This window comes from Ziziphus jujuba, chromosome 1, assembly GCF_031755915.1.
Source record: "Ziziphus jujuba cultivar Dongzao chromosome 1, ASM3175591v1".
Lineage (NCBI taxonomy): Eukaryota > Viridiplantae > Streptophyta > Magnoliopsida > Rosales > Rhamnaceae > Ziziphus > Ziziphus jujuba.
In genome coordinates this window covers 21,548,040-21,571,619 of record NC_083379.1, presented here as the reverse complement: position 1 = coordinate 21,571,619, position 23,580 = coordinate 21,548,040, and the positions used below count along the sequence as shown (strand labels likewise).

Sequence of the window (23,580 nt, the reverse complement as noted above, 5' to 3'; positions counted from 1 at the left end):
ACATCTTGTTGCCAATTCAAGTATACTAATTTAGTATCTCCAAGCAAAACACCATAATTTTTTTTTATGTAGTATATTACCAAAGCCAATGCTTTTATTCTCAAAAGCGTCAGCTTTGATCCAAACTATATATATATATATATATATATATTTTGCTTTTTTTTTTTTTTCTTACTCTTAGTTACAATTGGACAGTTTAAAAGCTAGCTACGAGCAAGAGAAATGAAATTTGGTTTTTAATCAAAAGAAAACAAAGAAAAAAATAAAAACTTGATAATTATGTTAAAGTCAACGCTTTTACATACTAAAAGAGTTGGCTTTGATAAAATGTATGTGTTTTTTTTTTATTAATTTGTCTTTTTTTTTTTTTTTGCTCTGCATGGTGTTTATGATTTTTCCCAATTTACCGCCTAAGAGCTAGATATAGATTGACTATTTATTTAGTTTTCTAAGGTACATTGATGCAATGTTGCTTTTAGAAACTGAAATGTAATGGTTGAACATCTTATTACTCGTTCAACTATACTAATTTAGCAACTCCAAGGAAAACACCATAATTTATTTATTTTTTATGTGTATATTACCAAACCCAAGGCTTTTATTCTCAAAAGCATTGGCTTTGATCCAAACTACATTTTTTTTACTACTTTATTTCCTTACTCAAAATTGCACTGTTTAAAATCTAGCTACAAGCAAGAGAAATGAAATATGGTCTTTAAGCAAAACAAGACAAATAAAAAAATAAATATTTCAGAATTATGTTAAAGTCGACACTTTTACATGCTAAAAGCGTCAGCTTTGATGAAATGTATGTGTTTTTTTTTAAAAAAAAAAAAATCTTCTTTTCTTTGCATGGTGTTTACAACGTGTCACAATTTATCTTCTAAAAGTTAGATATAGATTGATTGTTTATTTAGTTTTGCAAGGTACATTGATGCAATGTTGCTTTTGAAAATTGAAATACAATGGTTGAACATCTTGTTACTCATTCAACTATACTAATTTAGCAACTCCAAGCAAAACACCATAATTTTTTTTTTATGTATTATATTACTAAAGCCAATGCTTTTATTCTCAAAAGTGTCGGCTTTTTTATCCAAACTACATTTTTTTTTTTTTGCTTATTTTATTTCCTTATACTTACTCAAAATTGGACTGCTTAAAATCTAGCTATAAGAAAGAGAAATGAAATATGATTTTTAACCAAAAAAACAAATAAAAGATAATTATTTGAGAATTATGTTAAAGCCGACGCTTTTACATGCTCAAAGCTTCGGCTTTGATATGATGTATGTGTTTTTTTTTTTCAAATTTTTTTCCTTTTGCTTTGCATGGTGTTTACAATGTGTCGCAATTTATCTTCTAAAAGGTAGATATATATTGACTATTTATTTTGTTTTTCAAGGTACACTGATGCAATGTTGCTTTTAAAAATTGAAATATGACGGTTGAACATTTTGTAACTCATTCAACCATACTAATTTAGCAACTCCAAGCAAAATATCATAATTTTTTTTTAATGTATTATATTACCAAAGCCAATGCTTTTTCTTTCCTTTTTCTTACCTTATACTTACTAAAAATTGGACTGTTTAAAAGCTAGTTATAAGGAAGATAAATGAAATATGGTTTTTAAGCAAAACAAAATAAATAAATAAAATTAAAATTTGAGAATTATGTTAAAGCCAACGCTTTTACATGCTAAAAGCGTCGGCTTTGATAGAGTATATGTATTTTTTAAAATTTTTTTTTTTTTTTTGCTTTTATAGTGTTTACAATGTGTCACAATTTATCGTCTAAAAGCTAAATATAGATTAACTATTTATTTAGTTTCACAAGGTATATTGATGCAATGTTGCTTTTAAAAAGTGACATATAATGGTTGAACATCTTGTTACTAATTCAAGTATATTAATTTAGTGTCTCCAAGCAAAACACCATAATTTTTTTTTTATGTATTATATTACCAAAGCCGACGCTTTTATTCTCAAAAGCATCGGCTTTGATTTAAACTATATATATATATATATATATATATATATATATATATATATTGTTTTTTGCTTTTTTTTTCTTACACTTAGTTAAAATTGGACTCTTTAAATGCTAGCCACAAGCAAGAGAAATGAAATTTGGTTTTTAATCAAAACAAAACAAAGAAAAAATAAAAACTTGATAATTATGTTAAAGCCGACATTTTATATGCTAAAAGCATCGGCTTTGATAAATGCAATGTTGCTTTTATCAATTTGTCTTTTTTTGTTCTGCATGGTGTTTACAATGTGTTACAATTTATCGCCTAAAAGCTAGATATAGATTGACTGTTTATTTAGTTTTACAAGGTACATTGATGCAATGTTGCTTTTAGAAATTGAAATGTAATGGTTGAACATCTTGTCACTCATTCAACTATACTAATTTAGCAACTCCAAGCAAAACACCATAATTTTTTTTTATGTATATATTACCAAAGCCGAGGGTTTTATTCTCCAAATCGTCGGCTTTGATCCAAACTACATATTTTGAAAATTGGATTGTTTAAAATCTAGCTACAAGCAAAAGAAATGAAATATGGTCTTTAAGCAAAAGAAGACAAATAAAAAAATAAATATTTCAGAATTATGTTAATGTGTCACAATTTATCTTCTAAAAGCTAGCTATAGAATAATTGTTTATTTAGTTTTGCAAGGTACATTGATGCAACGTTGTTTTTGAAAATTGAAATCTAATGGTTGAACATCTTGTTATTCATTCAACTATACTAATATAGCAACTCTAAGCAAAACGCCATAATGAATTTTTTTTATGTATATATTACCAAAGCCGACGCTTAGAGATTCATGCAATATTTGGCAAAAGCACCATTCAAAATTGCCAAAAAAAAAAAAAAAAGGGAAAAGCAGACGTTTTTTCAATAAAAGTGTCAGCTATTCTATTTATTTATTTTGTAGATTATGTTGGATGGTGCTTTAATAAATTTGTCAAATTCGGATTGTTGAATAGAGAGTCATGCAAAATTTAGCCAAAAGCAGCATTCAAAATTATAAAACAAATAACAAAAAATTAAAAAAAAAAAGTGAAAAGCCTACGCTTTTTTCAAAAAAAGCATTGGCTATGCTATGTTTTTTTTTTTTTTTTTGTGTAGATTATATTGAATGGTGCTTTTTATTATTTGTCCAATTTGGATTGTTAAATAGATATTCATACAAAATTTGGCAAAAGCACGCTTCAAAATTCAAAAATAAAAAAATGTGAAAAGCCGACGCTTTTTCAACAAAAGCATCAGCTATGCTATGTGTTTTTTTTTCTTTTTTTAGATTACGTTGAACGGTACTTTTACAATTTATCCAATTTGGATTGTTGAATAGAGATTCATGCAATATTTTGCAAAAGCACCATTCAAAATTGCTAAAAAAAAATTTAAAAAATGGGAAATGCCGATGCTTTTTCAACAAAAGCGTCGGATATGCTGTGTTTTTTTTTTTTCTTTTTGTAGATTATTTTGGATGGTGCTTTAATAAATTTGTCAAATTTGGATCGTTGTATAGAGATTCATGGAAAATTTGGCAAAAGCACCATTCAAAAATACGAAAACAAAAAAAGAAAATTAAAAAAAATAAAAGAATGGGAAAAGCTGACTCTTTTTCTACTATGCTATGTTTTTTTTTTTTTTTTTTTTTTTTGTAGATTATGTTGAACGGTGGTTTTACAATTTGGTCAAGTATTGTATATGTACAAACAAAGGCAATAAGCCTACCATGCATAGGACAATCATGTTGATGAAAGATTTGTGACCATAGTTTATCACATTCAGTTCTTAATTGGTTGACGTCCTCTGGTGACCAAGTGACACCCTCATATTGCACATTCAAATATTATATTACAAAATTTTTTACACATATACAAAATAAATTAATAAAAATTACTATGAAGTAATTAAGTACACGCAAATAGTAAAATTACCATTAATCTTAAGTCTTTTCGAGGTACATTTCTCTTAATGATGTCCCGCATTATCATCATTATATAATAATCATATTTGATATTCTCGAACTGCTTAGGAGCCTAAATTTGTAAACATGAATTTAAATGTAATGTTAGCTAAGAAGTATTACATGTGTAAGTTAAGTATGTCAACTAACAATAAATAATCCTCACTTTAATAGCAATATTCACCTTTGTATTTGTTTGCCATCTAATTTTTTTTTTTTCGGATGTCTTCCCTTCGTTCCATGCAACGAATGCACTATATCAATACATACATTGTATAATTATTATAATATTATGAAATGTTTATTAAATTTCAATACAAATAATTGAATAAAATTAATTGTTATTTAACTTACTTATCAATCAAAGATCTAAAGTCCTTATTGATTTGATTCTTATGACTCTTTAATAAATCATAAAGCCATACTACTGCTAGGTTTGGATCAACAACACCTAATATCCAATGATTGTTACAAACATCAATAAATTATTAGTTAATATGTGTGGTGCTTAAATTAATTAAGTAGTAAATTCTATTGTAACTTAACACCACATACCTTGCATAGTATGGAAAGAACCATAGTTGGCCTCTTGTTGCATGTTGCCATCTACTTAAAATATTTTTCGTTCATTGTTGAGGGTTTGAATGACCAATCGATGCAATGAGTTCGGGATGAATAAAGCATTACATCCCTTTATACCTTGTGCCATTCAATCTACTATATAAGTGTCTGCTAATATCCATTTATACATGTACAAGTAAATATAAAATTTAATATTGATAAATATAATTAATTGAATTGAAATACTAGATGCACACACATTTTGTAGTTTAGTTACCTCATGTAGAACAAGATGTATTCTGAAGATAATTTGTGCATGTAACAAAAGTCGATTATGTCATTCTTCAATATGCACAACTCTTAATGTGATTCCCCCCGAGTTTGCACAACTGACAACCCCTGGAGTGCTAACCTGATACGGATGAAGACCGGGCCAATCACTAGGGCTCAAACTAAGATATTTAAGGTCAAACTTGCTGCCTTTATCTAGGGAGGTAATTCATTCTCAAGAGGGCTTGTACATACTCAAAGAACCAAGATCTATTTTGAGCATACAAGTGGTAGACGCCGATACGGGCCCAAGTAGCGATTTTTGGTACATTTTTGAAGTCCAAGAAGCCTAAAATTGTTCCAATGTTTTATGGATTCAATACATATGTATAAGAGGACATGAAATCAAGTCAAATCAGCTTCAAATTCATCCTAAAAGGGGTTGTACGGACAGTTAGTAATTTGGCCAGTTTTTGCTGTATTTTATGCTGGCTTTACTGTATTGTGCCGAGTTGGCTTTTTCTTTTTCTTCCAAGCAAGGGAAATGTGTGGGACTTCATAATAAGCTTATTTGGCATCCTACCAAGCATATTGAAGTTGATTTGAAGCTCAAATTGGTCAAAGAATGGTCAAAGTCAACTTGGTCAAAAAGCTAGTATTTTAGTTTCCTAATTTGATTCTACTTTTTGTTTTAGGAAATTATCATTACTTTTTGGTTTTTATTTATTTATTTGCTGGAGAAATAATTTGAGGGAAGTGATTATTTTATTATTTTCATTGTAAATTAATTAATTCCTAATTCAAAATAAAGGAATTAATTAATCCAAATTAGATTAGGAAAGGAGTGAGAATTTCGGCCACCATAGGAAACCACTTTATATGGCCAATTTTCCCTTTGTTTTTAAGGTTTTATTTTGTGACTTTGTAGCCTATTTAAAGGCTTATTTTTCAATAAGAATTAAGCTTGAATTTTATACAGAAAATTATTTGTGAGATTGAATTCTCTTTGTTCTCTTTAAATACCTAAAACACCATTAGAGAGTGAGTGCTTTAGTTTTGACTTATCAATAAGACATCCATCACCTATTGTGGCGTCTTCGATATACCAAGGTTTCTAATCCCAGGTTGGTTAGAGGTTGGTTAGGGGTTGAGATGACCACTAAAACTTGAACATAATTAGATCCGGGCTAATATAATACGGGTTTAAGAGCAGGTCGTCCTAGGTTCGTATCAACTTTTATGCATGCCCCTCGGTTCCTTTGATCATATGAAACATCCATAAATGATCACTCTCAACATCCTCAATTTGTCTTAGCAACTCCTAGTTCAGTGGGGTAACAACTAAGGGATCATCACCATCACTACCATGATCATCCTCGACATGTGTCTCCTCTATATGTGGTGGGTTATCACCACTTTGAACTTTCTTGACATGTGTCTTGTCAACATGTGGTGGGTTATCACCACCATGAACTTCCTTGACATGTGTCTCATCGACATGTGGTGGATTATCACCATCGTGAACTTCCTCAACATATGTCGCTTCGACATGTGGTGGGTTGGACTTTCCCTACAAATATCAACAAACCAATATTTAAGTACAACAACAACATTATTTCTAAACATATACATGCAATTATTATAAACAATTGCATCAAATTGTACCTTATCCAATGGCAAGATGACAAGACTGAAAGGCCATACAACCAATACACCTTCAACTTCTCCTACACATCTAATATTAAATGACGGAATAGTCAAATGGGCAAATCAAGTGAGCACCACATTGACAGTGACTTTCAAAATTTGCGCACCCAGCCTTACACTGTGGCACACATCCGTTGGTCTAGAATGCCACGTGCTACAATATTATCGATACTGTCTTGGACAAAATTGCATTTAACACCTTGCATAACAAACAATGTTACAAATTAATTAGTATATATATTTATTTATACACTTCACATGGCAATAAATAATATCATACACATAACAAAATTAATAAACAATCAATCTATTAAACTTAAACGTATATATCAATGCTAAATGTAAAGTTGAATTATTTATGAATTGTCAAAAAACTTCTGAAGATGTTGTAAGCGATGGATGAACAGGAGGAGCATCAAGCCTGGAAGTTGATGGCGTTTGTCAATTAGCAACAGCCTCATCATGTACTCCATGATCTCCATGTGATAACCTAGTATGAGAATGAGAAAGCAATGCATCTCCATGCAAAGACTGCTCCCCATGTGAATAAGGCTGCGACTGTAGGATAATACCATATGTAGATACTAGCTCACTAATCTTTTCAAAGTTACCTTTCTATTCAATGCTATCCAAGAAACCACTAACCACCAACTCTAACTTGGTACTTGTCTCACTCTAACCGAAGTTATCTTTTATATGTGAACTTTGCCTAGTGATGTGGAAAAAATTAGATACGATATAATATTTGCCTCAACCACTAAGCTGACCTCCATACTCCTTGGGCCCCAAAGCTTGTGTTTACGTATATCATCTGTAAGTGAAGACTTAATTTTCCCTTCCTTTACCTTGTTCCATAGGACATTCTACGAAAATGCATATATATATATATATATATATATATTGTATATATATTAATTGCTTAAATGACTAGAAAATTACAATATTTAAGTGAATAACATGGTGACGTGCATGGCAACAACAATACAACAGATTGTTTAATCATACTTAATAAATTTCAAACAAATGTATCATAAATAAAAATACTCACAATCTTTTACACTAAACGTTCAACATCTTTATTTGCGTATTTTTCATCTTTTCCCATACATGCCCGAGTCCATAGGGCACTCGTCCTATGTAATCTTTGGTATCTCTTTCATTTTGCTACAAAAATTAAAAATAAATGTTAATTATACATGTGATTAAAATCAATAATGCATATACTTGAATGCAAGTAAAATAAAAAAATCATATTATGATTTTTTCCAATCTCGCATATCCCATTATACCCAATAATAATATATTTAAGTAAAAAATGAAGTTCATTCGTATGTAAATTATCTGAATAAATATTAAGTTTACACGAATAAAATATATCTTGAATTCTTCCGTCAACCTATGTTTTACAAACTCATCCTACACATCTTGGGTTATAAAATCATATTATTGTGGTGAATGCTTAAACACTTCAGGTATCTCCAATATGGTCTAACCGTTACAAACAAGTCACTCTTAAATCTCTTCCATTTCACACCACAATCATTGAGAGTTCCATTTCTTAAAACTCTTATCTTTATTGAAATATTGCTGCAAAGTCAATTAAAATATTTTTAATAACATATATTACCAAATGCATAATGTATCAATTATATCCCCAAACAAAAATACCATACAATTATATTTACATCAATGACTAATAAATATGAATAATAATGATAAATTTAACTAATTAGAGATTACTAATGCATACGGCATTAATATTGATTAAGATGTGGTATATTTGCTACCATTACACAACATAAATTGCACCTAATACATTTAATGTTTATATAAATATATAATAAGTCATAACAACTCATAACTAAATTTTAAATAAATTTTACATGTATTACCTTTATTGTTCCCATAGATTGTTTTTCAAGGCTTGAGGCACAATTTTTAATTAGGTAAACCAATTGGTATTGTACTTCTAACCAATGAGCCTTCCAAGTTGTTCATTTACACGGTCACAAGGTTAATTGCAACTCTAACCACATTATATTGAGGTTCCAACTTTTTCCTTCCCCTATTTAACTTCCTAAGACACTGCATCATTGTAGATCCTCCTTTTTTATGTTTTATGGATGAAGGATTGGGTCCTGCCATATCACTTGATAATGCTCTATCATCATCATTAGCAGGGAGGGCATCTTCATCAAAGGGATCCATAAATATATTTAACTGTACAAAATTTAATAAAAGTAGTTATAACAAATTTAAGACATTAATAAATATAATAGAATATGCACAATTTAGTTATGCACAAAAACATTTATATAGATATAACCATAACCATTCTCAAATTCATCCCCATTATCATTTGTATCCAAATTTTTTAAGGGAAAACAGCATCACAAATGGATTGTGGATAGGGTATAGGAACAAAGCGTCATCATTTCGATTCAAGTTTTAATATGTAGGTCATATTAGTTTTTATAAACAATCCTTATTAGGTAATATTGATACGAACCTGGCATGATATCATTAACCCAAATCCGTAACTTATCGCGTAGTTCGTATCATGTGAGATTTTATCAAGCCTAATATATATATATATATATATAGGGAGAAAGAGAGGTTGCTTAAATTGATTTTATATATAGGAAAATACATATATATAGATATATATATATATATATATATATATATATATATATATATATATATTAGATAATGTAGGCTGCTTAAATTGATATTATAATTTTTATTTTTATTTTTTTGTTTTTTAAAAAGCAAACAACGATAGAATGTTATAGAATAATACTTGATTAAGTTGTGAGCATTTATGGAGTAGACGGATTAAAGAAAAGAGCTTTATATACAAAACTCTATCCTCAATTCAAAAAAGAAAAGAAAGAATAAGATAACGAAGATAAATGGTTTTTAAATAAATTTGCTGTTTCACAAGTGTTTTGATAATTGAAATATTTATGGAATGTGATTTTGTTCACATTATAAAAATTGATACCTATACTCCAATTTTAATTATATTTTTATATTTCAAAAATATCCATTAATAAAAGACTAGAAATACCCTAAAATAATTAAATAAATTAAAAATTAAATACTACATATATTAAACCCTTTGTAATATTTTACATTCAAAACAAAAACAAACAAACAAAAAAAAAAACTAATAATGGAGTTTTAATTATGAAGAGGTAAAGATAAGAAAATTGCATTTATCCAACATCATGAAGCTCAAAAACCAGTCAGACCAAAATTATTTGATTGGGAATTTTCTTATTCTTCTTCTTCTTTTTGAAGAAAAGATAATATTGATTTAAGAAAAAGTTGATACATCTTGATTAGGGCATGCGTTTAGCCACATAGGGCATTTCTGCCCAAACATGATACTTAAATAAAGTGCTTCAAAGGCAAGTGTATGTGCCACCATATTTCATATTTCCATTCCTATTATTCGAAGAGAAATTAAATACAAAAGAAGAATAACGATGAATTTTACCACAATCTCATTTAATGAGAAAAACATTTCATCTTGAAGCTTTCAACTGAATAACGAACCAAGTAAACCGCTTGGAGGGAATCAGTCTCTATATAAGTCCACCATAGAATCCGCACTCAACTGCAAAGTCTATTCCTTCTTCAATGGCTCTCAGTCCATTAGAAAATAATGGGCAAAGAAGTGAACTAAAAAGCCCCAAATTAATGCATAAGTTCTTCAACCTACATCAAAAGTAATGCATAAGTTCTTCAACCCACATCAAAAGTTAACCTCCCCTTTGGAATCTAGTTCAAGAAAATTGGACAAACAAGGAAAATTAGAGATATAGTAAATCTAAGGATAAAATAAAAACATTTTATTAGTGTGTGAAGCAAAAATAAAATTTAGCATGATTTTATATAGAATGTAGCGTAGGTATTAATTTATGTAGTGTAAATAGAATTAATTACCTTTTATAAATCTATATTGTAAAAAGAACTTTTCAACGATGAAGTGGATTAGCTTTAGTGGTAGAGATGTATATTTATCCCAATAAAAGCACCTTTTTGAGTTATATGGGAGGCACAAAAAATGAATAGTTTGTATTTAAATAATTTATTTAAATTAAAAAAAATTAAAAACACTTTCAACGACACTTGTCGATCCACAAATATTAAAAAACAAAAAAAGAAAAAGAAAAAACATTGGGCTGAGAAATATTCTGGGCACTTGGAACAACAACCCAAAAAAAAAAATAGCCCAGTCTAAGGGTCATCCATGACCCATCGACCACCTTTGAAAAGTAAGAAGACGGAACAATTTCAAAGACACTGGCTTCGGCTTCAGAAGAGCCAAGAAGACAACGCTGCACACTGTATGCAACCAAACTCCTTCAATTTCATCGTCTATCACTCTTTTCATCCAACTTCCCAAAATTAGGTTTTATCAAAAAAACCAAAAGAAAAAAAAAAAGAAACTTCCCAAAATTAGGGTTAGGGTTTCAATTTTCGTCGATATACAATGTCAGATTACGATGGAAATGGCGAAGAATATGTTTCTCTTCGTAACAAAGTAGGCGATGCCTTCGACGACCGTGACTCCAACCGCAAGGTCTTCCTTTCCTATCTTCATGTCTAGACAGTTTGCTAGTTGATTTTTGTTTTACATTTGCTATTTACTCGTACAATTCAACGTAATTTTGGCTGTATTTCAGGTTAGATTATGAAACAGATTAATTTGTCGCAATATATATATATATTTCTTTCCTCTTTCTTTTTTCAAACAGTTTTTTTTTTTTTTTTTTTCGTTCTCGTTTTTGCATGAATATGCGTATACTCTTTAATGTTTATTGTGTTTCTGTTCGTTTTGCGCGCTTCAGTTTTGCTGTAGATTTATATAATGTTTTGGCGGTGTTTGAAATGAATGATTGTTGGTCCAGTTTCTCCTATATTCCTTTACCCTCCTTTGTTTTTGCAGCTATGCAAAAACTAAATTGCAGTGAAGACTTTATATGAAATAATTTAGTTGATTCTAGCATATAGGTTACATCTTGGAATTCCTCCATTTCTTGGTTTATATTAAGTAGTCATTTGGATTTGATTATTGACTTGGCATCTAAATTACGTCAGCGCAATTCTCATGTATCAAATCATGAGAGGTCATGGAATAGAGAGGAAGACCTAGAAAGAGGAATAAACCGAGATCCATATCCAAGGGACTATAGGGATGGTAGAAGTGTAAGAGTTGACAAAGGAAGAGACAAGCGTAACGACAATGATCACCATCAAAGTCGAAGTCATGACAGGTTTAAACGATTTTTAAATTTACTGTGACTACACTTGCTATATGATGTAAATTGTAAAGGAATTTTAGAAGATGTTATCTTATGCTCCTTATAGGCTGTTCCCTTTGGGAGTTAATATGAGAATCCATTGTAATTGACCAATCATCCCCATAATTTATAAATATTCCAAAATCTTTTATTATTATTATTATTATTATTATTATTATTATTGTAATTATTAATTCTTTGTGTTACTTCCAGAAAACGTGATTATGACTATGATAGAGAAAGAAGGCGGAGACATAGATCACCTTCTTTCTCAAGGGAAAGATCTAGGAACCAATCTGGATCACCCTCTTCTTCTCGTACTAAAAGGTAAATACAACAGTCTTCGATTTACCGTTCAATCTGAATTTACCTCACTAGTTATCCAACAATTTTTTCTGTTCCTTTCTGCATTTGCCCTTATCATTCCAGTTATCAACATTGCGAAGGAACATTTATCTTTTCTATCTAATTCAGTTTGGTACAAGAATATCCTTTCAGATACTTCCAATATAAATCTTCCTTTAGTTTATCTAAGGAATAGTTTCATTTTTATCTACTGTGATAGAGAGCCCAAGGATTAAAAAGGGCTCCTCAATCTTCTCTGTTGTTCTGTCTTCTGCTGGTTTCTTTATCTTTTGAAAGCTTCTCTAATCCATGCTAAACTTTCTGCAAATGTATACATTTCTAGCAAGCGAACAAGTGGTTTTGACATGGCACCACCTGCTTTGGCCTCACTACCCAGTTCTGCTAGTCCAGGTCTGTATTTAAGCTGTTATCTACATATACTTATGTTTCCAAACAAAACCAACTCTAGAGTTTTCATTGCAGGCTTTAAGAATGTTCTGTTTCAATAGTTCTGTAGTCTTCTGTTGTTTTAGTGTTTCTGCTGGAAGATATTTTTATAATGGTTTACAATGGAAACTGAAAGTCCTTGTTATGTTGTTTGGTTGTTGTGTGTGGTTGTTTGTTTATGTTTGTGTTGATGGTATCGTAAGAAGACAATGTCGGGTTCGCGTGACCACGTAGCTTTTATGTTCATCGGAGAATGCAACGATTAGCTGGACCTTGTTCGACTTCAACCAACCACAGTAGCTATTTGGTAGACTTACTAATATTTCCCCAGCCGCTGCTGTAGTGGAACTCATTTTCTTACTTTATTATTTGATGGTATACTGTAGGTATGAAATAGCTCAATTCTTAATAATTAGACGTTTCTAGGGTATGGGATATTCTATCTTGACTGTACTTGCTACTTGTTTTAGTCGCCAAGTGATTGTAACTCATACTTCTTTTATTTGCCTATTTCCCTTATATACAGGGCAGTTGCCAGGCATTCCTCAATCAACACCAGGAACGTTACAAAATATATTACCTTTTGGGATGCCACAAGTATGTATCTTCTTCTGGCATCAGTTTTATGGGCTCCTCTGTTCTGCTTTCTCTTGTATTTAAGAGGCTTTTGTATGTTACAGTTTTCTCTTCCCCTGGCGCCAGCCCAAGCAATGACTCAGCAGGTAGATTTCATGCTTCTTGTAGTTTGTTTTCATAGATATTGATTTATTTCATAACTACGATGCTTATTTATTGGATTTCACGGTAAATCTGTTTCTTTCTCTTTTAGGCTACAAGGCATGCACGTCGGGTATATGTTGGTGGACTTCCTCCTATGGCTAATGAGCAGGTTTTACTCTCGGTTTTCTTTTCTCATTGCTAATTCTTAGTTTCCTTGCTTGATTGGAATGCTTTTTGTTACTTGATTGCAAAAACAAACATAATATTAACTCTCTCTCTAAGAAGTTATGGTTGGTATACATGCCTTCTAGTTCAGTCTAGCAACTTGAATAATGCTTTTGCAAGTTTAGTATTAATTCTTTATTTTGATACTTTCTGTTGTGTTGTGCCCTAATTACTCAGAAAAAGTATTACACTATATGTTAATTGTAAATACAGGCAGAACATTAGGTTGAAAAATAATCACACATGGACTTGAATTTGTCCTTTGTACCTTTTATATTTACAAAGAACCTAATTAGAGTTAGATGGATGAGTACTCTAAGGTGTTCTCGTCAAACTATCATCTCATGTATAATCAGATTTTCTTGTATGTTGGAAGTACGTATTTATTACTCTATTCTTTGTCTAATTTTTTATGGGTATATCCTGTGCCAATTGTATCGTATTCCTCGATGCATGGTGTTTCTAATATGTAAATATGAGTTTTGCACTGTCGTATTACACAATCAGGGTGAAAATTTTAATAAAGGTTTATAGATTATGTGGCTTTACCCTTTTTTAAGGTTATTTGCACTCTGAAGGATTTCCCTTTTTCTGAAACAGACAATTGCAACATTTTTTAGCAATGTAATGGCTGCGATTGGAGGAAATGCCGCTGGTCCAGGTAATTATATTATAATTTTAATAGTATGTGACATTCATGCTTTTGTTCATGATTCAGTATCTGAACAAGTTGACCACTTATGTTTTTCACGGTTTATATTTGAGAGTAGTGCATATTCCGGCATTTGAATCTGCAGGTGATGCTGTTGTTAATGTCTACATTAATCATGAGAAGAAGTTTGCATTTGTGGAGATGAGAACTGTTGAAGAAGCAAGTAACGCAATGGCATTAGATGGGATCATATTTGAGGTATGAAAACTGAGACTCTTGTGTTCAACTTTTTTGCTTTTTGTTGATAGCATTAGGAAGGTAATAGACATAGCAAATTAATGGGAAATAAACAAGGATGAGATTAATGTTTCATGGAATTGGGCATGGCTGTTGGTTGGGAGTATGCATCTAGGTGTCAAATTCATTTGTTTCCCTAAGATTTACCTTTGAAGTGACCTGTAAGTATACCTTTTTTAGTAATATATTTAATTTTCATGGGTATATCTAGGTGAAGTTAACTTTTCAATGCAACTTTTATTTTTTCTCACATATTTTTAATATTTCCAACTTATGAAATTGATCAGCTAACTCAATTAAAATTCCTAAGAAATATTAACATTTTCATATTTGTTCTTAAGAATATTATAAATTTTAAGGCGGGAATTTAGTTTTGCACTGGCGTGAATGACAGCTGAAGTAACTGGAGATAATACTTTCCTTTTTTGCTTGGGTTGATTCAATGGATATGGCTGCCTAAAACTGCAAATTTTCTTTAACTGTGAGCTTGTACTTGCCAAATGTTCCTTATTTTCTGTCACTATCGTTAAATTTATTGAGATGGAAACAGTGAGGCTTATATGTTAATGGTAAAAGAACTGAGCAACTACATTAATTTGTTCTTATGCTATATAACAGATTAGCCTTAATATTTTTTTAGATGAATCATTTTTTATAAGAGTAATGAAATGGTTCTGTTTACCTAAAATTTGATATTAGCTTTTTTATCATACAATATTGCGTGATGTTTAGATTTAAGGGGCTGAAGTGTGGGAAATGAGATCGAAATATGCTGTATTTCTTTGTTACCCATACAAGAATGTCAAGTGACCAGGTCAATTATGAGTATTCAGTTTTACATGCTATCACCTTGCATTTTTAGAAATTTGCCTTCTCTACCATTATGTCATCTGGTGGTTAGGCAAATAGAAAAGCATGGGTGGCACTTGGACTTCATATACTCTCGGGAGCTCTATATTCATTTAACATGATTTCTTTACTTATGATAGGGGGTTGCTGTGAGGGTGCGAAGGCCAACGGACTACAATCCTACATTAGCTGCAGCACTTGGTCCGAGCCAACCAAGTCCTCACCTTAACTTGGCTGCTGTTAGGCTCACACCAGGGTGAATTGGCTCTTTTATTTTCTTAATTTTATTAACGATGTTAACGTTGGTTGAGAAATCTTCTGGTTTACTAAATCAAGACTTGATTGACAGTGGAATGGCTGGAGCAGAGGGACCTGATCGCATCTTTGTGGGTGGACTTCCATATTACTTCACTGAAGAACAGATAAGAGAGTTGTTACAGTCCTTTGGGTAGGGGCCTAAATTACCAACCATCTCTCCTGTCTTCTTTTGGATATGTGACTTTCTGTAATTTTCAAGTTGACATTTTTTTTCCTCCAGGAAAAAGTTTCACTATTATAAATCTAAATCACATGTTTTATTATCTAGAAATACCCATTTACTCGTAGACCTTTCTGCAGACCTCTTCGTGGATTTGACCTTGTTAAGGATAAAGACACAGGAAACTCAAAAGGATATGGTTTCTGTGTCTATCAGGTGAATAATCATGGTTTAAAGCCTCTTTCATTTGACTGCTCTCTCCTTACAAGTAATGTTTGTTCTTGAGTATACTGAGTGACTGAGAGCTGGTTATATGACCATCTTCCTTCTCTTCGTGGATTTGTATTGCTTTATAATTCAAGAGTTCTGTTCTCATGAATTCTGATTAGCTAATGCACAAAAAACTTCAGGATCCGACAGTGACAGATGTAGCTTGTGGTGCTCTTAATGGCTTGAAAATGGGTGATAAAACTCTTACTGTTCGACGTGCCATTGCTAGGTTTGTGTTCTTTGATCAGAAACATCTACTCAGATGAAAAACTGAAATAATTTTTTTCAATGTCTACTTATGTTCTTCCTATATGCTCACCGAAATTGTGTATTATTATTCTTGCACAACAATTCTTGTAAGATTTCTGTTTATATAAGGTCTATGTTTAAATCAAAATGTCCATTATTTGATTGGATCTATAAGAGATTGAAGAAGATGTTGCTGTTGTATTTGAATTAAGTAAGTTCTTGCTATGCTGTTTCTGTTGATGATTCTCTGTGATTATTTATTTATTTTTGAAGAAGTATTAATGAATTTAATTGAAGTGCATTTGACAAGGATGCAAAAAGTTAATTCTGATTAGATTTTGGAGTTTCAAGATAGTGGGAATTTCTCTCTTATATTTTATCTTACTTTTGTTAGTTAACAGAAACATTATGAGTTTTGTTGTTATATTTTGTGATTTGCTGTGAACTGTGAAGATCAGAATGGTTTTTGTTTTTGTTTTTTATTCATTTATTTATTTATTTATTTATTTTTACTAGCAAGAAGATAGGTGGTTTGCTTGTTTCTTTATGACTTTAAAATTTTAAAATCAAGTGTCAATTTGCATTTGTAAGTTGCTATAAAATATTTCAATCCCATATACAATGCTTGAAATCTTGTCGGGATGGACTTTTACAGTACCGGACAGTCCAGATCAGAACAGGAAAATATTTTCGCACAGGCCCAACAGCATATAGCCATGCAGGCAAGTTATGCCTATATTTTGCCTCCTGTTTATTGCTTTTGATGGTCTTGTCACTACGCTCTAGACTTGCTGACTTTTATGAGTTGTAGAAAATGGTTTTGCAAGCTGGTGGTGTAAATCTTCCTGAAGCAAGAATGGCAGAAATAGAAAATGCAGAAAGTCCTACCCGGGTTTTATGTTTGACTGAGGTAGTATTAGCCTTTGATGTACTAGATAACCTTGCAAGTTGCAAGTAAAACACACTGTCTCATTATATGAATATACATTTTGTTATATATATTGTTTGAGGATTCTTAATTTCAGCTTTGAGGTTTTAAATCTTGATTTTCTCAGTTTTAAACCTTGGTATCCTGCTTAATGATCAATGGACTTTGATTGATTGATTTGTGCTTCTTCCATGAAGGCAATTACTGCTGATCAACTTGGAGATGATGTAGAGTATGAAGAAATATTAGAAGACATGAAAGATGAATGTAACAAATTTGGTAATTATAGTACACGATTTTTGTTTTCTGCTATCCTGGTCATTCTTTTACTTATAACTTTGTGTGTTTGTGCGTGGTTTTTTCCCTTTCTAACTAAGCATATATGTCAGAACTGTAAATTTTAACTTAGCTGATGGAGGCTTGTAAAATGCATTTTCAATTGATGTAATTTTTGGGGTCTGGGAGTTTTTAGAAGACATAAATATGAGAAAATATATGAGTAATCCAATCTCAGTTATTATTTCTAGTATGGAATAGAGAGATAGTGTTGAGTTCAATGCATTAGAAAGTATTGCTATTATTTGTCTGAGAATGTTTTTGTTGAATTTATTAGGAACTGTGGTGAATGTCATCATACCTCGCCCAAGTCAAAATGGAGAGCAGATACCTGGTGTTGGAAAGGTATTTAATCAATGTGCTGCATTCAATTTTTGAGTTTCTGCCTGCCCTTGGTTTGTTGAATATTTCATGCGTTCCTCTTTTTGAAAGAAAAGCTTTTGGATCTATTAGTTTTACATATAATTTGTACCTTGAACATTTGGTTATTGTGCTTCTGGTTATGATATTTGTAGAGCAAGGCTCTAATATGTTTGTCCAGATAGTATAACTATCTGGAACTGGAACATGTCCTCTGGATCATTAGATTGAATCCATGGTACAAATACAATTTTTTTTTTCTTTTTTTTTTTTTTTCATTTCCGAGAAAATATCTTTATTTCATTTTCTCGTTCTTCTCTGTAGTTTATTTCCTCTCTTTCCTCCTAGATGTGTTCTGATCCCCTATTGTCCCACTCGATCTCTCTTGTTGTCTGTAGTTGGTTTCTTCTTTCTTCTCTACTTTTCTAGATGTTTCCCATCCCCATATTTTCCAAATTTGACATATCCGAAGGATGGAAAAAGGAAGAAGCATAAAGCTTCTCTGTTTCTTTTGTTCTCACTTTTTTTTGTCAGTGGCTAGACTTTTAGATGGCACTCTAATGTCTGAACCACCAATTCAAGCTTCTGAATATACAAGGCTGAGTTTAGATATTAACTCTTCCAGCATTATTTTGGTTTGGCTTCGATTTCTTTATAGCAGAAGAGAGAGAAAGGAGGAAAGGAGGTGTAATTTTTGTTGCAGAACATGAAATCTACTTCTGGAATTTGGGGTATAAATTGCATTCAGTAGATTGTATAAATATATGTCCAAATTGCTAGCTTGGCATATAATTACGAGGGAAAAAAGAGAGAACAAATGAGAGATGTTAAATTTTGGTTGCAGAGCAGAATGAGAGAGACCCAGAGTAAAAAGAAAAGGGGAGAAGGATGTGGTGTGGATACTCTGGTTTTGACATTCCTTCCTCTTTTTCTTTCAGTGAAATAGTTTGTGTCTGGACTGCGGATTGTATCCAAGGGTCCAGAGGAGATGTTCAACGTCCAAATTGGAGGCTTGCTCAATATTTGTGTCGTACAGTTTTATTCATCTGGTTGTCCATTGCTTTATTTTACTGAGCTTCTGACTGATTATATGTTTGGGGAGGGAACATCTTTCATTTTTGTTATTTCATTGTATCTACGTATGGAAATGAGAATTTGGGTTATTTCTCTTTCTTGGAAAAATTTATATTTTTTATTATTAATTTTTCATTTTTCCACTTTCCTGACCAGAGTGTTCCTTTCACTTTTCAGCTTAAATTAGTTATATGCACAATTCAAGTGTTCATATATCATCTCATGGTTTCACTTTCAGGTTTTCTTGGAATATTCTGATACTGTGGGCTGCGCCAATGCGAGGAATGTACTTAACAGAAGAAAATTCGGGGGCAACATCGTGAATGCTGTTTTTTATCCAGAAGACAGATATTATAGCCAGGACTATAGTGCATAAGAATACTAGGGCATAGTTTTTATTTATTTTGTTACTTTTTGTTCCTCGATTTTCCTTTAACAATGGAAAATAGCTTGATGTATCAAATGAGTATCATTTATCCTGGAAAAAAACTATATATTAATTTGAAAAAGGGAAGAAACAAAGAAAATAGAGCTTATTAGATATGTAACTCTTATTATCAGGGAACGTACGTTGCATATACGTTAGATGAAGTGCATTTATCTCCTTTTTCTTGACACGGTCGGTTGGCTTGGGCAGCCTTAGTCAATTAAAGTGTTTTTAGATATATATGTTATATTTTATCTGTTTTTTTATTGTTTACAATGTGCCTTGTAGAAAGACGAAGCTTCATTCAATATTGAATGTGGTGGTAATTCAATTTTTACTTTGCTGCCTACCTGTTTTACCTTCATTCACTTGCCCTTTTTGGCTATCCATTGTGGCGTTAAATATCAATATTAAATCACTGTATGAATATGCTCTCCCCAAAATAAATTTTGAGTTTTGTGATACCAAACTTAACTGTCGCTAATAGTTTCTAAAGAAAAATAAAAAGGTATGTTGCTATTAGTTAGCGTAATTTATCAAGAACTTTAGCATAATGGTCTTTTATTTGGCTAATAACTTTTTTATGTGAAACAAATTTTTTTTTTTTTTTTTAATGTAACTCATATATAGATGATGTGAAGCTACAAACGGTTTATAAATGAACAGTTAATAATTTATCTTGTAAGTTTCATGTACTTTTGAATTATAGTTGTTCATTTATATTGATGTAAAAATTGGAAGGTGGACAAAATGATATGGCTTAAGGTTATTATGAGCAAAAAGATTGGCTTAAGGTTATATAAATATATATTTATATATATTATATTAAAGCACTCTTTGTGGGAAAAGTCTATGATAGTGATACCTTATCCTGAAAGAGAATGTATCCATAATAAAAAAAGTAAAAAAAAAAAAAAAAAAAAAAAAAGGGAAATAATCCTAAAAGAGAATATCAATTTTCTTTTTGCTACATTGAAAGAGAATATCTTCCTCCTCTTTCTTTTTTACACTCAAAAAGTCAATATGAAAAAAATATAAATAACCAACTATTGTAAATCAAAGTAGTAGTTTTTTTTTTTTTTTTTTTTAAGTTCAATTCCAATAAAGGGTTGGTGATATTGAAAAAGTGTATTTAATTTAGAATTTAATGGATTAAAAATGAGTTATAAACTTTAAAGATTTAATAGATTATTATGGAATTCCATAGACTCATAAAGAATTTATAAAAATCCAATGAAATTTTTTATATAAAGATTGAATTTCATACTAATAATTTTCTCCACAATTTTACTTTTAAAATTTTTTCAAATCTATTAAAATCTATCATTTTTTAAATTTTTTTAAAATCAATGGCTTTTTGAATACCTGTAGATAATTTTATGAAGTCCTAATTAAATACAATTGAATTTTAATAAATTTTTATACTATCGTTACAATTTGAATTAAATATCATTAGACTTGTATAAGTTCTTTAAAATATAAATCAAATAACTCTAAATTCTTAAATATTTTTAAAATCTTCCAAATTCTAAATTTGAACACAACTCCTTTAATAATAACATCTCTCACGATTTTATCAATAGCATGACAACCAATTCTCACCCCAAACAAACAAAAAATAATAAATAATAAATAATAAAAAAATGAAAAATGAAGAAGTAGCACGACCCAAATTATCACATTCCGCGGTTAGACCCCAAAATCCAACGAGCAAAATGACTCGAAAGTCAAAAAGGCCATCTAAAAAATTAAATATGCTGACTCGGATCACCCTCACTCGGATTCTCGTACACCGACACGATGATAAAGGCAAGCCACCCACGTCAGCAGATCATCTACGAACGAAAACACAGAGAGATATCGAAAAGCAGGGTCCACTTGCATACTCGAGTGATTGGCTCTCATTTGTTTGACTTACAGAGTCTTCGTCGTAGATGACTGTACAAGAAGATCCTAAAGATAAAAATTGAAAACAAAAATCAATATGAATGGGTCATAATCTGAATATAGCATATATAAAATAATAGTACAAGGGTTGGTAGAGAGAGAAAATATATAAAATAAAAGTAGTTTTAATCTACCTAATTTAAACAAAACAAAACAAAAAAAAAAAAAAAGAACTCTGCGTTGTACGAGGCTTAATCAGCGGAATGGATAATGTTTCCACGTTAGCATTTTCTCTCTCCTAACCCATATATATACCCCATTGTCGCTACCATTCTTGCATATTTCATTTCCATATATTCTCTCTCTTTGTTTTTTAACACTCTGTCTCGTTTGTTTTTCGTTTGAGATCCATTTTGATTATTTGTCTTTGAAAGCGAGAAAAAGAAGAGAAAAAAATGTTGGCCATATTCAACAAGGAAATGGTTCAGCCACCTCAGGAGCTGAACAGCCCATCCATGGATTCTTCAAAGAAGCCCAAGCTTCCTCAACACATCCTCCAGGATTTCCTTTCCGACCATCCAAACGATGCTTTCTCAATTACCTACGGAAGCAAAGCGTTGCTTGCTTATACTCCGCCACGAATGACTTGCTTCAAGGGTCAGAGGTAAATGATTCACAAACCCATTTTCATTCTGGCAAGTAATATTAGATTTTCTTATAGAATGATTTTTTTTTTCTTTTTTGTAAAACTCAGTTGAAATTTTCTTGAAAATATAAGATATTGACGAAGGAAGTTGCATTTGAATAACGCAGGATGTTCTGTGGGTTGGATGGGTTAAACTGCATTTTCATAGGGAGTCTAATAAACCTGAGCAGTCTGATAAAGCAGTATGGACTATCAAAGGGCGCAAATGAGGCTATGTTTGTGATCGAGGCCTACAGGACACTGCGTGACAGAGGGCCCTACCCAGCAGATCAGGTGCTTAAGGATCTTGATGGAAGCTTTGGGTTTGTGGTCTATGACAGCAAGACTGGAACTGTATTTGCTGCATTGGTAAGTTATCTGTAATATTGCAATCATTGCAGAAAGAAAACATATATATGGGAATGAATTTGTTTGTTATTTTGTTTCCATAGAATGATAGAAGTGTTTTTTTTCCTTTTTTTTTCTGGGTTTTTTGTGCAGGGTTGTAATGAAGAAGTTAGCCTGTATTGGGGCATTGCAGCAGATGGTTCTGTGGTGATATGTGATAGCTTGGAGCTCATAAAATCTAGTTGTGCTAAATCATTTGCTCCTTTCCCAAATGGTAAGTAAATTTGACAATTTTAGTTGCTAAAATTTAAAATGGAAATATAACTAAATCTGAAAACTTGTGTGTGTTGTTATTGGTTGATTTCATAGGGTAGTATTTCTTAGAAAGCAATTTAAAGTTGAAATCTGATTTGATGGGTTTGCAGGCTGTATGTTCCATAGTGAACATGGGTTGATGAGCTTTGAGCATCCTAAAAGAAAGATGAAGGCAATGCCAAGGATTGATAGCGAGGGAGTAATGTGTGGGGCCAACTTCAAGGTTGATGTCCAATCAATGATTCACACCATGCCACGAGTGGGCAGCGAAGCAAACTGGGCAACATGGGGTTTCAATGCTTAACTAGTGAATTCATCATATAGTTTAATGACATGAGCAAAAAGCTAGTTCTATATTGGAGTTTGTACTTCCTGCTTCATGCTTATTTTCCTTTTTCTTTTCATTACTTTGTACAAATTCCATTCTTCTTTAATAAAAGACGTTTTCTTTATGTGTTTCATTGTTTTATGAAGAAAGAGAAACATCTTTCTCAGAAAGCAAACTTGGGCTATGTCAGACACAGAGAGAGAGAGAGACAGAGAGAGAGAGAGAGAGAGAGTTAAATTTATTTGAGCTATCTTCTTTCTATTTGCCAATGAGGTTTTTAATTTTAATTCATTAATTGAGATGTTACTAACATCACATACTACATCAATACAATTCACACCTTATGTTCAAAACTCGTTCTCAACCGATTATAACTCATGTATCAAGAGAAATATAGATTTGATAAGTGTTTGCTAGAAACACATGAAATGTGGCAAACTCAACAAGCTGGAGCAGGCTAGAGAAAAAATATTTTCTTTCTATTTGCCCGATTAGGTTTTTTATTTTAAGTCATT

At 31.4% G+C, this 23,580-nt stretch overlaps 2 protein-coding genes across 2 annotated transcripts; both read left to right on the top strand.

Annotated features, from left to right (window-relative positions):
* Positions 1 to 10,798: 10,798 nt before the first annotated feature.
* LOC107424879 (splicing factor U2af large subunit A) lies at positions 10,799 to 19,849 on the top strand. The gene is made up of 18 exons (XM_048480066.2): positions 10,799 to 11,124; positions 11,643 to 11,818; positions 12,059 to 12,172; positions 12,534 to 12,601; positions 13,164 to 13,234; positions 13,318 to 13,359; positions 13,467 to 13,526; positions 14,183 to 14,243; positions 14,380 to 14,492; positions 15,521 to 15,636; positions 15,730 to 15,828; positions 15,999 to 16,074; positions 16,269 to 16,357; positions 17,033 to 17,099; positions 17,189 to 17,287; positions 17,503 to 17,584; positions 17,919 to 17,986; positions 19,314 to 19,849. Exons 1-18 carry the CDS (start codon positions 11,035 to 11,037, stop codon positions 19,449 to 19,451), a joined length of 1,629 nt encoding a protein of 542 aa, XP_048336023.1. The 5' UTR covers positions 10,799 to 11,034; the 3' UTR covers positions 19,452 to 19,849.
* Positions 19,850 to 21,723: 1,874 nt separating this feature from the next.
* Positions 21,724 to 23,189, top strand: LOC107424870 (stem-specific protein TSJT1). Its single transcript, XM_016034758.3, has 4 exons — positions 21,724 to 22,053; positions 22,203 to 22,443; positions 22,576 to 22,696; positions 22,848 to 23,189. The coding sequence occupies exons 1-4, from the start codon at positions 21,845 to 21,847 to the stop codon at positions 23,039 to 23,041; spliced, it is 765 nt and encodes a 254-aa protein (XP_015890244.1). The 5' UTR covers positions 21,724 to 21,844; the 3' UTR covers positions 23,042 to 23,189.
* The last annotated feature ends 391 nt before the right edge of the window (positions 23,190 to 23,580 follow it).

Coding starts and splice junctions, on each gene's coding strand:
- LOC107424879 (XM_048480066.2), top strand. CDS start 11,035: ATGTCAGATTACGATGGAAATGGCGAAGAATATGTTTCTCTTCGTAAC. Junction 14,493..15,520: donor TAGATGGGATCATATTTGAG/GTATGAAAACTG, acceptor TACTTATGATAG/GGGGTTGCTGTGAGGGTGCG. Junction 16,358..17,032: donor GTTCGACGTGCCATTGCTAG/GTTTGTGTTCTT, acceptor GGACTTTTACAG/TACCGGACAGTCCAGATCAG.
- LOC107424870 (XM_016034758.3), top strand. CDS start 21,845: ATGTTGGCCATATTCAACAAGGAAATGGTTCAGCCACCTCAGGAGCTG. Junction 22,054..22,202: donor ACTTGCTTCAAGGGTCAGAG/GTAAATGATTCA, acceptor TGAATAACGCAG/GATGTTCTGTGGGTTGGATG. Junction 22,444..22,575: donor GAACTGTATTTGCTGCATTG/GTAAGTTATCTG, acceptor TTTTTTGTGCAG/GGTTGTAATGAAGAAGTTAG.